Raw genomic sequence first — 17,012 nt, 5'->3', positions numbered from 1 at the left:
TCATAGGAAAAAATGAAATAAGGCCATGGATATACCTAATGATGAGAGTATATTTATGCCAGAGATTGTAACTAATACAGTTTTGTGCCTCCAAGGTTCATTAAAAATATCAGTAATTACATTAAATGTAAATGAGCTATACTTACCAGTCAACCCAATAAATAAAGGAACAAGGTCCAATTGTATGCTATTTATAGGAAACTTACCTAAAAATTAAAGACATAGAAAGGTTGAAAGCAAAAAGATGGAGAAAATTATGCCAGACAAATGCTAACGAAAGTTAGAGTAATTATATTTATTGCAGGCAGAGTAGACTTTAAAGCAAAAGGCACTAGGGTTAAGGATCATCTGTGCATATATTAAAGAAATAATCGCTATGAAAACACAAAGCAAAATGAGGAATAAAATGTAAAAAATAGAAAAATGTAGTCATATTAGGAGATTTTCACAGCCCTTTTTGATGTACCTTATCAAATACTTTCAAAATACAGAGAAAAATTTGAAGGATTTATAGGAGGCACTGGTAAATGTAGTCATATAAGGAGGTTTTAATGTAACACTGTAAAAAGTGATAGATATTAGTAAGGCTACAGAAAATCTAGATAACATAATTAACAAGCCTGGTTTAATAGATTCATATAGAATGCTATATAACAAAGTATACACATTCTTTTTAAGACCACATGGAGTACTTATAAAAACTGACTATTTACCAAAGCAAATCTTGACAAATAATAGAGAATCTCCTTTACAGACCACCTCTCTGAAGTCAGACCAGATTTTTAAATAATTAAAAATCAAAACAAAAACTTGTGTTTAGAAATGTAAAAATATATGTGTATTAAGGCAAAGAAGAAATCATACTTGAAATCTAAACATTCTTTGCCTGGGATGGTAATAAAAATCCTATATATCTTGTGGAATGTAGTTTGAGTGGCACTTGGAGTGAAATCCATAGCATTAAATGTTAAAAATAAAAAACCCAGAAGGCTGAAAATTAATTACTTAAGCCAGCAAGAATTTTTTTAAAGCCAACAAAATAAATCCAGACAATAGAAAAAAATATGATACATTAACAATACACAATTTTATTTTTATATATGGTATATATTCTTATATGTAATAACAAATATATAATATTATATGAGTAAAAATTAATGAAACAAAAAATAGTATTAACCAAATTAAAAGTTGATTCTCTGCAAACACTAGTAGAAGTAGAAAGAATCACTAGATCAAAATAGGGAGATCTCAGGCACAATGGATCCAGAAAAGACACATACAATAATATATGGAATGCAAAACAATGAAGAGTATGGATAGATGCAGCAGAGATGAGAATATATTAAGTGAAAACTATGAACATCATTTTGTTAATAAATCTGAAAACCTAGATGGTATGGATAATTTCCCTGAAAAATATGAGTAAAAATTGAGTCAGGAAGACTATAAAATCTATAAAGAGATCCACAGGCATCAAAGAAATGGAATCAGTAGTTAAAAACCAACCAAGGAAATGTTTCTCTCAGAGCCAGACATTTTACCAGCAAGTTCTACCAAACAGTCAAGGAACACATAATTCCAGTTTTATACACACTGTTCAAGAAAATGGAAAAAGAAGGAACACTTACCAGTTCATTTTTTGAGGCCAGTATAACCAGAGCAAGGCAACATGAGAAGGCAAAACTGCAGCCTGATTGACTTATGGACGTGGATACAAAAGTTCCTACAATGAAATTAGACGTTGTCCTTCCTTCATTCAGTCTTTCATTCGTTCAACAAATATTTGCTGGGCGTCAACCATGCATCAGTGGGCTCTGTGCTAATATTAATACTTGGAGAGCAGAAATGTTTGAGAGCTTATGGCTTAGTGGAGGAGCCGAGCAATGAAGCAAATGATCACACAGAGTAGGGTACACAGAGGACATTTTGGCAGGATAACAGTGCATACTGACGGGGATTCAGCTGGGTCAGAGATCAAGGAATACTTTCCAGACATATTAGGGGAGTTAAGAACTGATGTGGGAAGGGTGTTTAGGAGGCAACTTCAGGGGCTCTAGTGGAAGATCTGAGATGCAGTAGCAGGAAAGGTGAATTTGAGAGACACTGTGGAAGTAAAACCAACAGGGATTCGTGATGGATTGCACATGGGAAGGTGTCTGCCTGGAAAGGAGCCAACCTTGTCTCTAAGATGGCTGGGGCTCTCTGTTCATCAAGAGAACTTATATAAAGAGGTCCACGTTTAGGGAAATGAGCATGTGTTTTTGGACAAGTTGAGTTTGGGATATCTTTAGGAAGGCTAAATGTAAATGATGAATAGGAAATTAACCGGTCTGGAGTTCCGTGGTGAGATCAGGCTAGAGATTTTAATTTGACTGGCATCAGAAGGTAGGTGGTATTTAACCCATCCTTTGGAGAATCTCAAATAAATACGGGTGTATAGCTGAGGGAGAGAATGAACACCACTATTTAAAGGAAAGGCAGAGGAGGAGAAGTGAGGGCAAAGAGAGCAAGAGAGGCTGGAGAGGAAGGAGGTAAGTCAGGAGAATGCAGGCATCAAGGATGCCGAGGGAAGAGTGAGTTATAAGAAGAGAGTGTCCAACAGTGTCATGAGCTTCCGAGGCTTTAAGAGGGTGGAGGACTGGTGTGCTCCTAGGACTCTCCTGACCCTGGGGCTATATAAGCTGGAATAAGCTGGAGGAGAAATGCATGATAATAAACTAAGAGAAGCAAGAGTGACGTTTTTGGATGTTGAGACTTTTCCTGGAACCGGTCTATGGTTACGGGTACGCGACTCCATTCATTTGCCCAAACTCAGACCTTTAGACCAAGAAGAATAAATGTTACTGCATGTGTTAAAAGCAAATAAAACAACGTAGTATCAGTGATTTAAGATCTACTTTTCTCTTTATAACTGCATGGCTAGCTCCTCTCTCGGTTTAATTCAGTTCAGCTTGTGTAGGTCTACAACAGGGAACAAGGGCACTTCACTCTTGCCTTGTAAAGGACAAAATAAATATACATGCAGCAGAACCAAAGGGCATGAGACTGATGACCAGACCCCTTTTAGGGAATTGACAGGTGGGGGTAGGGTGTAAACTGGTAAGCTTTGCTCCTCTGGGCCCTGATGTAAAATGAGGGGGCAGGATCAGGACAGGCCTTTCCAGCACCAATCACCTGTGGTTCTAAGGTAAAAATCTGCCACAAAATCCCATGAGCTCTGTTGTCTGCATTTTGTTATTGAGAATAGTCATAATAAGCAATCATCATAATAACAACTGGGTTTTCAACACATGGGACCCCAGATGATTTGGGAAGCAGCTTGGAATGAATTGGAAAATGCTTGGGCTTCTGGTTTAAAGTTTTAAAGTGCTTTCTAAAAATTGTATGAATGATTGATATGATTTTGGCCACCTGATGTGAAAAACTCACTCATTGGAAAAGACCCTGATGCTGGGAAAGACTGAAAGCGGGAGAAGAAGGGGATGACAGAAGATGAGATGGTTGGATGGCATCACCAACTCAATGGACATGAGTCTGAATAAACTCTGGGATTTGGTGATGGACAGGGAAGCCTGGCTGTGCTGGGGTCCACGGGGTGGTAAAGAGTCCGAAACGACTGAGCAACTGAACTGAACTGAATCACTGATATTAAGCATAATCCATATAGGCGTGCGATGAAAAAGGGACTTTTACATGTGTTCATTTCAATCACTTCCCTCACCCTATCAAGTTTGTAAAGGATAGAATTATCCCAATTGAGGAGACAGGGAGATTAAAGCTTTGGTTGATGTTGGGATTGGATTTTTCAGATAGTCCGCTCTTCCAAGACCCATAGTGGACCCGGTGCAGTTTTGGTGTTGAGTGTACCTCATTGTGTCCTAATCCCAGGAAAATGAACGGAAAAGTGTCAATCGGGCATCAATTCATGCTTAACATTAATTTGGTACTTGATGAACCACAACTTTATGTTGCCCCTCATGCCATATTAACTCAATTTATTGTAATAATTTAAAACAATAAGGATAATTATATCCTTATTGTTTTAAATACTCTATAAATTGAATCCAGCCTGAATCTGGCCAGTCTGAAATCAGCTGGAAAAGCATGCCATGGTTCTGGGAAGCTACAAAATCGGTTTTTAGAAGTTTTCAGTGGCGGCAAAGATCAACACCAGAATTTATTAAGCGTCTACTGTGCGCCAGGACCTGTGCCGAACCACACTGCTCCCAAAGTGGCGCGGGTGTGTTTGAAGCCTTCAGCCACGTCCCCAGATGGTGGGGGGCTTGGGCTATTTACGTCTCGTGCATTTTACTATCTCGGCATAAAAACAGAATAAAACAACTATATATCTATTATATATATTATATCTATAATATATATATATATATATATATATATATATATATATAAAGCACAAACGGGATGGAGAGGGGTTTTCTGAAATAACCACCCTTTCCGGCCCTCCCAGAGATGCTCTCAAAACTATTTCTTACTATACAAAAAATTTTGACTTAAACTCCAATCATTTGACCTTGACCCCTATAAACCTATTTTATTATATTTTTTAAAGCGCCGTCTGATTAACGCGGAAACCCTTCCTTCGGCCTTTTCTCACCACTGGAATCGCGTCCGTTTCCTCAAAGTTCCAAAATAACCTTCCCCGGGCACGGATTCGTACCTCTGCCGGGGAAGGGCGGGGAGCCGCGCAAGACGTGCCGGTGTGGATCGAGAGCCAGACAGAACTTCCAGCGCGAAAGGAAAATAAAACTTGTGGCTGGGGTTTGTGCGGAGGGTGTCCGCACCATCCTGAAAGCCCCCCGCCCCCCGTCCTGGGGGTCTCCGGGAGCGCCCGAGAAGCGCCAGGGTTTGGGTTTGATCCCGACGTCCTTGACCTAAATTTCTGCGCGGCGGCTGGAAAAAAGGGCGCAGAGGCGGGCGGGCGGCGGTTGCCATCCCCGGATCCGGGCGGCCGGGGACCGGGAACTTGGATGGAGAGGCCGAGCTGGAGGGGTGGGGGGCGTCTCGTCCCCGGCTCGAGCGAGCAGGCAGGCAGGCAGCGAGCTCCCCGCGCCTCCCCCTTTCCCGGCGCGCCCGCCCCCCGCAGCCCATGTGACCCCGGGGAAGTCGGGGTGCGCCCCCCCAGCGGCCGGCCCGCCCGGAGGCGGGGCCCCCGCGGGCGCGGGGCGAGCGGGCCGCCCCCCGGGTCCGGGCGCGGGGGCCGGGGGAGCGCGCGCGGGCGGGCGGGCGGGGTCCGCGGGGGCCGTGACGTCAGCGGCATTGGTTACACGACGTTCTAGAACCCCGCCCCACGTGCGCGGGGGGCGGGGGGGGCGCGGGGGCGGGGCGGGGGGTGTGCGAGTCGCGGGCCCGAGCGGAGCCGAGCCCACGTGTGACGGCTCTCGGCGCGGCCCCGGCTCCGCCGCTCGCGGGGACTCGGAGAGCCGGGCGGGGGGAGGAGGCGGAGGGCGGAGGGAGCGGGAGGTCTCGGGCTCGGGGCCGGCCGCCGCTGCGCTCCGATCGCCGCGCGGCTCGGTGTCTGGGGGTGGGGGGGCGGGGGGGCGCAGCTATGGAGGCCAACGGGGGCCCGGGCGGCTCGGGCGGCGCCAACGACTCGCAGCACGACCCCGGGTAAGTTTCCAGCCGCTGCGCCCCGCGCCTCCCCGGCTCGCTCTGCTGGCCGCGGCGGGGCCGGCGGAGCGCGGCGCCCGGCCCCTCCGGAGCCCTCCCCCGGCACGCCGGCACCCCCCCCCCGGGGAGCCGCGCACCTCGGGGTGGCGTTCGGCCGGCGCCCGCTCCCCCAGCCCACCTCCCGGCTCCCGCTCGCGCGCTCCCCCCCGCTCTCCCTTTAGCTTTTGTAAGTTACACGTCAAAATGGCCGATCTGACATCGGTGCTCACTTCTGTTATGTTTTCTCCCTCCAGTAAAATGTTTATCGGCGGACTCAGCTGGCAGACCTCACCAGGTAAGGGAGGGAGGGGGGCACGCCCGGGTCCCCCCCTTCTTGGCTTCTTTATTGCTCTTTGTTATCCTGGTGTAGGAACCCCCCCCCCCGCCATTGGCTCCCCACTTCTCCTGTGCAAGGTTATTTTTTTAAATAGCAAATCCTTTCCGAGCCCTCTACGCGACCTCTGTTGCCGAATTTCCCCCGCGTGTGCAAAAAAACCCCCAGAATAACAACAGAAAACTACTTTTGGTTTTTGTCCTTGATCAGAATTTGCATTGCTTTTTTTTTTTTCCACACCTTCTCCCCCCCCCCCCCCCCATCTCTCTCTTTCTCTCTCTACAGATAGCCTTAGAGACTATTTTAGCAAATTTGGAGAAATTAGAGAATGTATGGTCATGAGAGATCCCACTACGAAACGCTCCAGGTAAACCATCCCCTTCTGGATTTTGTCTTTATTTCAGAACAAAGTTTAAGTGTTATTTTTGGAGGTGTCTTCGGAAGTAGCTAAGCGGATTTAGAACGGGGCTCAGGCATGTGGCTGGTTTCGAACGTTGCTCCATCTTCCCCCCCTCCCTTCCCATTAACCCCAAAGGTTATTGTTAATTGGTGCTGAACTCTGGATACAGGGATGTCCACATCTGCGCTTTAAGTCATTTTCCCCTTCGCTTCTTTTTCTCCCGTTTCAAATGACATTCAGCTTCATTCACTTTCCACATAGTTTTTTTTTTTTAATGTGTGCACTCGCGGCGCCCCGAACTCTTAAGCCCCCCTCTTAGAAAGCTGGTTGTGTCTCCTCTGAGTGCCGGGGCTTGTTTGGAATAAAACAAAGCGTTAAAGAAAGGGAAGGGGTGGGGGGAGGAGGAGAGAAACTGAGGTGGGCAAGGAGTGGGGACACCGGCGTCCCCCAAGTTACCTCCGCGCGCCCCGCCCCCGCCCTACTGCCCCCTTCAGCCTTGATGTGTTTCCGTGTGGGGCCCCGGGGGGCTGAAGGCTTGGGGGATGGGGACGACGGGGGAGCGGGGGGTGTGGGGGCCGCTTGGCTCTGCGTTCTGCAGCGAGGGCTCACTCCTGGCCGCTCCCGATGGTGCCACATTCTCTTGTTTGTGTCTCCCCCTCTTTGTCTCATTTCAGAGGCTTCGGTTTCGTCACGTTCGCAGACCCGGCGAGTGTAGATAAAGTGTTAGGCCAGCCCCACCACGAGTTAGACTCCAAGACGGTAGGTTCTGCCTCTCCGTGTGGTCGCGCGCCCCCTTTCCAGGACCGCCCGGGCCCTGACAGCCCCGTTTAAAGAGACAGCGCCCTCTCTTGCCTCTGCTCAGAGCGGGGCGCGCTGCAGCAGAGCTCGTGTGGGTTCTCAAGTTTGCCGCCGCCGCGGGGTTTGGGGGTTTCTTTTCAGGGTCTGCCCCCACCCCGCAGCCTCCCCCCGACCCCCACGATGCTGCCAGGCCTCGGCTTGGGGGAGGGGTCGGCTTGGCGAGAGGCTACCTTCCGGACCAACAAGACCCTGAAAAGAAACTCCAGCACCGGGCCGAGGCAACTTTCCTTTGTCAGCCGAGTCCTGCCCGCGTTTCCCCAGTGTGGCCGTTCGAATCGGCTTATAGAAGGCACACACAGCCGGTCTCAGGGCCGCCCGGGGGGCCGGGGGCGCTAATCACTGTCCAGGCAACAGGTTCCTGGGGGCACTTGGGATTCGGAATGCGGTTTGAGAAGGGAAGGAGACCTTCCAGAGCTAAGCTGGGCGTCTAGTGGGTGACTCCAGATGGTGTGAAATCTAAGGCTGATAAGGGATGAGGCCTTGGGTATCAGTGTTTTGTTTTGTTTTTTCTCCTTTCCTTTCTCAGGTCCTTTGAGTTGTAGGTGGTTTTACACCATGAGAAGGTTTTCAGGTCCAGTCTTGAGGGGGTATGGGTCTCTAAGGTCAGAAGAGGAAGGGAAGACACTACCAGTGTATGAGAATACATTTGGTGGGGAGAGGAGAGGAGTTCCTAGCGTTTTACTGTGGCTCCCCTGCCTCCCCTGACTCCTACAGTTTCCCTAAGGTCTTTGTACCGCTGCCCAAGGCAGGGTCCCTGAGGCGACACTGGGGTGCAGTGCTGGCCTGCGGGGGACTCACCTCTCCGTAGTGGGCCACTGGGTCGGGGCAGGGAATCAGGTTCTAGGCCCAGCTGTCCGAGCAGAGCTTGGGCAAGCTGTTCTGTGTCTCTAGGCCTCAGTTTCCTTTTCTGTTAAAGAAAAGAGTAGAACAAGTGATCTTTTCAAATCCCTCTTGACTTTTAACACTGAATAGAGGAGAAGAAAAGAAAAACCTGGCCACCTTTGGTGACCCTGAACTGATTTTGCAAATTCACCGTTTCTCTGACAGGAGGTCAGAGGCCGAACCTCCAACCGCCTCCTGCCCCAAGAAAAGACCCCCCACACTCCAAGTTGCTTTATTAACTGAGCTAGACTTGTCCTAGCTTGTGGCCCAGCCTTTTTGCACTTTGAGATCATTTAGTTTCAGGGACAGTCGTTTGCAGGGTGATAACGGACCTATGAAGGATTTTTTATCTCCTAGACTTCTCAGCTAGACATTTCACAAAGCTAATAAAATTAAAGAGGAGAGAGATTTCAGGGTAAATTTGGTAATTTATTATCCACCCCTCTGCCCACCCTGCGGGGGAGAAATAGCATTTGATTTCTATGGTGGCTGGTGGGTCGTCTCCCTCCGTATCACATGCGGTGCCTGCGGTTTTGCCTCGATCATTGTTTGTAGACGTGTTTTGGTCGCTATTATTTAGTATAACCTAGCTTTTGACTTTGTTTCACAACGTTCAGTGCAGGAGACAGACGCGGTTGCTTTATTGACATGGAAACGAGGATCTTGTTTACCGTTACCTTAAAAGCTTTGTTTAGGTAACGGCCATTCACATCCAAAATAGTACCCTAGTTTTTTTCCTAGAGGATTTGTAGCTACAGTAAGTAGAGCTGTACCTAACTAACTAATGTTTTCATTTTTGGTAGTTTTCTTTTTCGTTTGTTTTTTAAAAAATAGTTGACAGGGATGTACAAAAGGTTGGGATTTGCCAGTTTTCTCTTGACCTGTCCTCTCCATTTGAGGTTTCAGCGTGTACACTTGACCCATGGAAGAACTTTCATTGTGGTATAACGCTGTTACCAACACCCGATACCGGAATTCTGAATTGGCTTCTAGTTTTGTAATTTTAGATATATATATATTTTTTAAGTGCTCTGCTTTCTTTACTTCTCCCTACCTTCCTCCAACTCCTGGCCTTTTCCTCTTGACACATTCCTCACCCTTTTACCCCACAAACATGGTGCTTATTGCAATTGTGTGCTGATCAACTTAAAAAAAAAACAAACAACTTTGGGGGAGTGTTTATGAAAAGACATACCTGTCTTATGTTTGGTCAACAGCATGGAAAATCCACACCTGTTGTATTTCTCCTGTCGACAGCTCCTAGTCAGTGCTGAATATACCTGTAGCTGCGGTAATGTTAATCTCCATGAAAGGGTAGTTTCCTAGATCAGAGATTTTTTTTGTCTGTTTTAGTTTTTGCAAAGTAATCTCTCATTTCTCAGGTGATGTTTAAAGGTGGAAAGCATGCTGCAGACTTTTATGAGGTCTTTAAACTACCTTAATAAAAGTGGTAAATCTTTATGTCTTACCGCCTAGATCCTAGGGGATGTTAAGTCTGGGAAGAGAATCAGCTCTGGTGTGACTTTCTCCCACTCTGTGCTTTTTCCCAAAGCATTACTCTCCCCTTCGCCCTGGTGGCAGAACTGAAAACAAGGTTGAGATTTACATTTTAAAAGGGGAAAATTTTAATATGAAAGCCAAAGCGGATAAATAACTAACTTGTAGCTGTATTCTTGCCACGCTCTGGGTTGAATTCTTCCGGAAGATTTGTGACATTTAGAAATCTAATGAAAACTAACAGTGGGAATATTTTTTCATTCCTTCCTTCTCCATATTTTCTCTCCAACAACTTTCCCCCTCTCAAATCAGCCTATCAGGCTCAAAAGCTTCTGTGGGAATTGTTTGGGGTTTTAAAGCCAGTCCCTGATTGAGACCTGCAGATGTCTGATGTGGAGCACAGTTTTTTCTCCATTCAGATTGGGGTTGGGGTAGGGGGAATACACTAATTGTTACACTAGATTCTGACTGCTTTTTTTCAGTAATTTTTTTTTCTTTTACTTTCTCCCTATAATGGCCTTACTTTTGTAATATGGGTTTAGGTTGCTGATAGATCTTTACCCCTGTGATTTTTAAAATCCAGGTGCATTTAGCTCCTACGTTTCCTTTTATTTTAACTTTTTATTATTATTTTAAGAATCAGCTCAGGCTCCATAGTTTTTGGACATCTGCTTTCTTTTGAGACTTCCCTGGTGGTTCAGACGGTAAAGTGTCTGCTACAATGCAGGAGACCTGGGTTCAGTCCCTGGTTTGGGAAGAGCTCCTGGAGGAGGAAATGGCAACCCACTCCAGTATTCTTGCCTGGAAAATCCCATGGACGGAGGAGCCTGGTAGGCTACAGTCTGTGGGGTCGCAGAGTCGGACGCGACTGAGCGACTTCACTTCTTTTGAGATGTAACTACAGAATGAACTGTCCTTCTGATTCATCGTAGGTAATTTTACTTTGCAAAAGATGAGTGAACTAGTTCAAGCAGAGCATCCTGCTGGATGTCGATGGGGGGCTTTTTGGATGTTGTTAATTAAAAAAAATGTTTGGAATCTTCTTCTCCACCTGTGTTGTTTAGTTATCACTGAGGAGAAGAACGGCCATCCAGTTACTTACTGCTGAAAGGTCCTTCTGTGTAATTTTCATGTTTTGATTTTTCTCAATTTTCCCATCTTTTCTCCCAGCCGTGCATCACAAATTAGATGCAGGTATCATTTAATGTTCATTGTCCTTGCCTAAATAAGAACACACTCTGTCTGGCTTGTTAAAGCATTGCACATTGAAATACACAATGGGGCATTTCAGAAAGGCTTGCTGTGTTTGTTACATTTTGGGAGGGACTGCTAAAGTTTACATCAAACTTTAAGGAAAGTTTGGAGTTCTTTGAGAAGTTACTGAAAGCTGGGTTCAAAGCCTGAGAAATGAGTGATGAATACTTAGGCGATTAATCGTAATTGTTTTTCTCCCCTCAAAGTCCTGCAGCTGACTCCTACTTTTCCATTTTTTTCCCCCAGATTGACCCCAAAGTTGCATTTCCTCGTCGAGCACAACCCAAGGTAAGTAGGAGAAGCAGTAATAGGATTTTAGCACTTAGAGGTGGTTGCCAAGGATTTCAGATTTCAAGCAGAGCACTGGCAGTGATGTTTTGAAGCCTGGTGCACCCCGTTTCTTCAGGGTATGAGCGTGTGGCAGTGAGGGGGGCCAGGCCAGGCGCTGTGGGAGATAACCGTGCGTCTGCTAGTCAGCCATTCCCAGGTGGGTCTGAGCATCCATCTGGGGGCAGGGACCAGCCTGTGCTTTCGTGGGAGGACATTTGCAATATTTGTGCAAGCATTTTATTTATTTTGTAAGCATTGCTGAGATCCCATCAGGAAAAGTTGGCCATTTCCTTGTGATTCTTTTGGAGGGTACTCTTTTGAGGTCTAACAACTTGGAGTTTAAGGAGAGGAGAATTTAAGTGAACAGCTTGTCCTGTCTTGGAAAAACAACTCTGTAGACCCCAGAGGCCCTCAGTCTGACCGAGGAAGCGGTGGATGTGTTGGTTTCGGGTAGGCGGGGTCCGTCTGGGCACACTTGAAGCCAGTGGTGTGCTCCTGTTTTGTGCAAGGGCTGGTGCCCGGGCGGAGAAGAGCTGGAAACGTCGTCCCCTGGCAGGAGTGGTACTGCAAGGCTTGCTGAACGGCTTGAGATAGGCCTTCACCGTTTCCCAAGCGTGTAGTTAACATAATTTTCACTGAGCTTGCCAGGTGTGGTCATGAGAACACAGCTGCATAAAGCCCAAGGTGAGATTTAAAGGGCTTACGGCTTCCACGCTAAATTTGCACTTTTTAAATTATACTTTTCTCCTCCCTGAGTAATCCCGGAAGAAATACTTTTTCCACTTCTTGTGGCCTTGGCACTTTTTTAAGGGGAAGGGGAAAAGGTGAAGTGTCTGTGTAGGTCATAAAAGGGATAATACTGTGGTTTTAGCCAGTTCAGTTTGTTTCTTTAAGCATGGTCTCCCAGAAGTGGGACCTTTGAGTTGTGCAAGGGGAGGAATGGTTTTGCACATTAATGAAGAAACAGTTGGCTCTTGGGGATGGTATTTTGAGAATTTCAGGTTGGAGCCTGCCATGCGATTCCTTCCTTCCTTCTCTCCTCTCCCTCTCTTTCTTCCATGTGATTCTTTTTCTTCCCTTCCTTTCTCTCTTTAGAAGGAAACATAAATCTCTAAACAAAAATAGTGAAATATTTTCTTAAGGCATTTTTTTCCCCTAATGCTTAAGCAAATAATAGAAGTTAATGTATCAAAGGAGTTAGGTTATTTCTACACTGAGCACAAACTTTTGGGACTATCTTCAGTGTTTATTGCTTTCCAAACTGTGTGTTTCAGAAGGCTTGATGTTTCAGAAGGCTTCCAGGATTAGCAGGGTTTCCTGATTTGGAAGAATTGCTGTTTCTTCCATAAATGTGAATCTTCAAATTTCCAGGTTAGTCATTTGATCACCCAGAACTTGGATCAGGTTACTCTAGCAGGAAACTGGAAAAATCCCTGACTTGGTCAAACCGTAGGTTTCTCCTGTCCTTTGCAGCTCCTCCTCAACTCTCTCATTTTTTTTTGTTAAACCAGGAGGACAATATTTTATTTTAATATATTCTGGTGAGTATTTCAGTGATGCTTTCAACTTAAAAACAAGACAGAATATTTCTCAAGCTTGTCAAAGTGTCCCCTGCCCTCCCCAGAGTCTGGGATGGTTTTGGTGAATTATCAGACTTTGGGATGTGAGCTAACATTAAACCAGTTGGCGAAGACATCTTGCTATGGAATTCTAGGGATTTCATAATAATACCTTACTTTTGATGATACACATTCTTCGCAAACGATTTTTCTATCTGTTATCTCCATCTGAATCCCAGGTCCTGCAACACTGAGAAATCACCTCTTCTCAGGTTGCTCGTCTGTAAAGTGGGGCTGATGAGAGTGACTCCCTCAGAAGGGGGTTGTGAAGAATAAAAGAGCCTGCACAGGGTGAGGGCGTTGCGACTCATCATTTTCATCATTGCCAGCCTCATCGTTGTTGGGTTAATTACCACTGCTGTTTTCGAGTTCAACAGCCCGTGTTTGGATCCCGGCCGGACTACTTGTTAACTGTATACATTTGGGCAAATCCTTGAACGTCCTTGAACCTCAGTTTCTCCATCTCACTGAGCTTTGGTGAGAAATAAATTAAGAAAGGTAAAGTGCCTGAAAAAAGACCTAGGGTCTGGTCGTGCCGTACCTGGTCCCTGCTGTTTTTGTTTTTTTAATTTCTTTGAAGTGTGGTTGATTTTCAACGTTGTATTAGTTTCTGGTGTACAGCAATGATTCATTTACGTGTGTGTGTGTGTACACATGTGTGTATATGCATCCTTTTTCAGATTCTTTTCCATTATGGCTTGGTTACCTCGTGTGTTTTTCACGCTATTTTTGTGACGCTAATCCTGTGAGAGGTCAGTAATGATGGCGGCGGTAACTGAGTGTCTGTGCCAGGCGCTGTGGAAGGGACGTGATGTGTATTGACTCCCTCAGTCTTCACCTCTGCCCTGGGAGCTGGGTGCTAGGATTTCCTTTTTCTGGAAACCATTGTTGGGTTGCGCAGTGGTGTAACCCGTCCCAGAACTGTGCCTTCTCTCAGCGTCTGTCCTCGGGGGTGTTGAGGGATGTGGAGAGGGGGTGGCTCTGAGTGGTCCCCGGGCTGTGGGGGTAGGACGGCAGCCAGCACCCCAGGCCCTGGCACTTCCCCAGCGGGTGACTCCCTGGCCCCGGGACGTCACCCACTGTGGACTCTGCCCACTGGGCCCTCCGTCTGAGCCCTTGGCATCTTTCAGGGGTTCTGGAGTTGGGGGTGCGTTGTGCTGGTTGGCCACTGGGGCAGGGTGGGCAGAGAGCGCCTTCCTTGTCAACGGTTGTTTTCCGACAGAACTTGAGTCCAATCAGGGGAATTTCAGACTGAAGGTGGTGTTGGAGGCCAAAACCTGGCCGACAGGAGAGTAGAATGTTAACTCAAGCCTTATTTATTTTTTACCTCCTGCAAAATTGGTGTGTGTGTGTGCGTGTGTGTGTGTGTGTGTGAGGGTCCCAGTGGCAAGGTGAGCTGTGCCCCCCCTCGGGGACTGGGTGGTGCACTTTTAAATGATGCGTCAGCGTGTCTTTCAGTTAAAATTCATTTCTCTGCTCTCTGGCTGTCCCTCCTTGCTAACACTCACCGGAGAAATATTCCATGGAGGTGTTAAAACAAGACTGCTGGAAAGAAACTGTAACTGAATACGAAAGAAAATTCGTAGCAGTGAAGAACAGATTTCATATTAGGACTGTCATAATATTCTTTAATGTATCATATAAATAAAAATCTGTTTTGACCAGAATTTTAATGAGCGACCCGAGGAAGGGTTTTGAATTCTGCAATTCATCTCTCCCCCTTTGCGATATGAATGTTCACATCTCAAGTGAAGTATAATGGGCATTATTAACTAGTCGAGGGCAAACTCTCTGGAGACCAGTATCCATTAATTAGTGAAGTGCATTTTGATCAGAAGAAGATAGGTCTGTTCTGTGTCTTTCTGTTTCTCTGGATGATTATTTAATTTGGTAAAACATGTACGAGTTTCCCCCTCTGTCTTTAAAGAATAAAGTGGTCATACTCCTCTAAAAAGATGACTTAATTTGAAGCCGTTGGAGAAACGGGAATGATTGGGATCAATCATGTCATCATACCCTTTTGTTGGTCTCTTTGGGTGAAGTGTAGGGTCCCTGGAAGAGTTTTGCTCGAGCTTGTGGTTTCTTTTCCTTGTGTGGAGAAACCAGGAGACTGCCCAGCATCTTGGGGCAAGAGTGAGTCTGGGCATAATTTACCATCTGCCCTACTTATCCTCATGTATAATAAGGCATCCCCCAGTTCCTTGGTGGCTCAGTGGTAAAGAATCCATTTGCAAAGGTTTGATTCCTGAGTTGGGAAGATTCCCCTGGAGAAGGAAATGGCAGCCCACTCCAATGTTCTTGCCTGGGAAATCCCATGGACAGAGGAGCCTGGTGGGCTACAGGCCACAGGGTCCTAAGAGTTGGACATGACTTGGCGACTAAACCACCACCCCCCTGATGGCCAGTTTCCTCCTTCAGTTTCTGAGGCCAGAACCTTATCTGTTTATTAAGGGAAATCTCATTTGTTCAGCCTCTTTAGTTACCTTCAGTCACAGCTGGGTGACCCTGGCCCTGGAGGCCTCAGTTTCTTCTGCTTTAAACCTGGGAATCATGGATTGCCCCACGTGGAACTGTTTAAGTAGCACCCAGAGAATATCTGCTGGTATTGTCATCATAGAATTACTTTTGTAGGAAAAAAAAAATTATGATGGTGCAGATGATTTAAGAAAATTCTTCCTTGGAATGTAAGCCCCCTGATGGCAGAGGGCTGCTGATAGCTGGCATTCAGTAACTGTTCTGTGAATGAGTGGAATCCAGCCTGCTCTTTTCATAGGGGAGGCAGCTGACACTTAGGGAGTTAACGTCAGTGGCTCCAGGCCACGTAGCTAAGTTGTGGCAAGGTTAAGCCTGAAGCCAGGTTTTCTTGTCCCCTGGAAGGCTCTCCAGATGGGTGCAGGGCAGCCCGAGCGTTTCATCCACCCACCTCCTGTTCCGGGGGAGCGGTTTCTTGGCAGCTTCTCAAGGGCGAGGGGTGAGTTTTCGACATCTGGCCTCCCCTGCTGCTGCGGGTCGGTCCTCCCAGCGTCTTGCCATCCTGGGTGATCTGCAGCTGTCAACTGGGGTGCCGCAGTTAACCGACTGCCGGTGGGCTGCTGGCCCTAGCCAGGCTGTGGCGGGGTGTCAGCAGCCTCTTCTCCTACAGCGAGGGCCTCGGGGGATTAGTGGCTGAGCTTCCTTCTTGTCGGGGTGCGCGGCTCCTTCCTGCTCTTTCCTGCCTTCCCGGCAGCAGCAGGTGTCAGCTTGGAAGGGAGGGGCACCCCGTCCTACAAATGTCCTTTCCCTGGATTTTTGTCTTTCCTCACGTGCTTGCATTTCAATGCTAAGGTCAGTCCACCCGGAGGCCGGGGGGCGGTGTTCTATGTCAGATGTTTCTGGCAGACGGGTGAGACCCCTGTGCCCCTCGGGGATGAGAGGAGGAGGAAAGCTCTGCCTGAGGAGCCAGCTGCCAGTCTTTGGGGGCCTCCTGTTTCGTATTTTTAAATCTAAACGTTCTCCAGCCAGGAGCCCAAGAACACGGAAGGGAGATGGGGCTGTTCGTGTCTTCCTCTTGTTTGATCTGGTTTGTTGGTTTATTCAGAGCTCCTCTCATTGTTTCTGCTTGCTGAGTCCACTTTTGGGGTGCTGTAGGAAAGCCTCGTTGGCTTCCTGATGCCCACTGAGCAAAGTCTGAACTCAGCCTGGTAGGTTTGGTCCTTCAGGGTCTGTCCGGGAATCTGCTCCTGGCTTATGCTTTTGCAGCTGACACCCGGAGTGTTCCTTCTGCTTTCCCGAAGAACTGCCCTTTTGTGGGCCCCTGTCTGCACCACCCTTCCTTCCCTCTATTGTACAAGACAGAACCCCCTTTCTTTCTTTTTTAAAAAGAGACATGGGATTAAGCTCTGGATATCTCTCAAGGGTCTGGACAACTTTTAGAAACCTCACAGTTTCTAAGGACAGGGAGGCCTGGCGTGCTGTGGTTCATGGAGTTGCAAAGAGTTGGACATGACTGAGCACTGAACTGAACTGAAGCCATTCTGACACTTTATTTTTTCAGTATTTATTTTATTTATTGGCTGCACTGGGTCTTTGCTGGAGCATGAGGAATCTTTCAGCGTGGCATGTGAACTCCTGGTTGCAGCACGTGGGATCTAGTCCCCTGACCAGGGAATCAAACCCAGGCCCCCTGCAT

At 47.0% G+C, this 17,012-nt stretch overlaps 1 protein-coding gene across 6 annotated transcripts in view; it reads left to right on the top strand.

The window, feature by feature from the left end:
* The first annotated feature begins 5,569 nt into the window (after positions 1-5,569).
* The window catches only part of MSI2 (musashi RNA binding protein 2), a 402,629-nt gene continuing 391,186 nt past the window's right edge, over positions 5,570-17,012 (top strand). For 5 of the 6 annotated variants that reach the window (XM_055577553.1, XM_055577552.1, XM_055577551.1 and 2 more), the window contains exons 1-5: positions 5,570-5,631; positions 5,925-5,965; positions 6,290-6,371; positions 7,079-7,163; positions 11,142-11,183. In XM_055577553.1, coding sequence (XP_055433528.1) covers positions 5,570-5,631; positions 5,925-5,965; positions 6,290-6,371; positions 7,079-7,163; positions 11,142-11,183 — 312 coding nt within the window. Of the gene's footprint in view, positions 5,632-5,735; positions 5,966-6,289; positions 6,372-7,078; positions 7,164-11,141; positions 11,184-17,012 lie in introns of those variants that run through there. The other variant, XM_055577550.1, reaches the window with a different exon arrangement.

Source organism: Bubalus kerabau, chromosome 4 (assembly GCF_029407905.1).
Source record: "Bubalus kerabau isolate K-KA32 ecotype Philippines breed swamp buffalo chromosome 4, PCC_UOA_SB_1v2, whole genome shotgun sequence".
Taxonomy (NCBI): domain Eukaryota; kingdom Metazoa; phylum Chordata; class Mammalia; order Artiodactyla; family Bovidae; genus Bubalus; species Bubalus kerabau.
Note: the sequence above shows the minus strand (reverse complement) of the source record. Positions and strands in the feature narration are given on the sequence as shown.